Source organism: Argentina silus (assembly GCF_951799395.1).
Source record: "Argentina silus genome assembly, chromosome: 19".
NCBI lineage: Eukaryota > Metazoa > Chordata > Actinopteri > Argentiniformes > Argentinidae > Argentina > Argentina silus.
The window spans coordinates 205,475-205,863 of NC_139673.1; the positions used below are offsets into that span (position 1 = coordinate 205,475).

The window sequence follows — 389 nt, forward strand, 5'->3', positions numbered from 1 at the left end:
TCTGCCTCATTCTATAGTATTCAATGTAATGACAAACAAACTTGACTATTCAGTCAATAATAGATAATAGCCATAAAAGCAGCTTCCTATTAAAAGGTGAGCTCTTCAGACAACAATAGTAACACACTCACTGTTTGTCCTCCGGTTTAAAGAAATCCACCGAAAAGCCAAAATAACTCCCCTGCGGACCGGCGAACACCGACGGTTTCTCGGTGTCCAGGTTGAAACAAACAGCAGAGCAGCAGAATACGAGGAGACCGTAGAAACTCACAACACGACGTGTCCCCATCCTGCCTCGGACTGAACAGCCTGATCTCTAACCGTTTCTCCGTTATCCGTGGAGAAATAGAGGACAGTTACGTAGAAATGGCGTTGAAATGCGGGGGTGG

General features: G+C 45.5%; 1 protein-coding gene across 1 annotated transcript in view; it reads right to left on the bottom strand.

The window, feature by feature from the left end:
* Window positions 1-289, bottom strand: part of LOC310819485 (integrin alpha-V-like) — a gene marked incomplete at both ends in the record, with an annotated part of 15,436 nt that extends 15,147 nt beyond the window's left edge. Inside the window, one exon of the mRNA XM_083690787.1 lies at window positions 132-289. Coding sequence (XP_083546913.1) covers window positions 132-289 — 158 coding nt within the window. The remainder of the gene's footprint in view (window positions 1-131) is intronic.
* Between the last annotated feature and the right edge of the window lie 100 nt (window positions 290-389).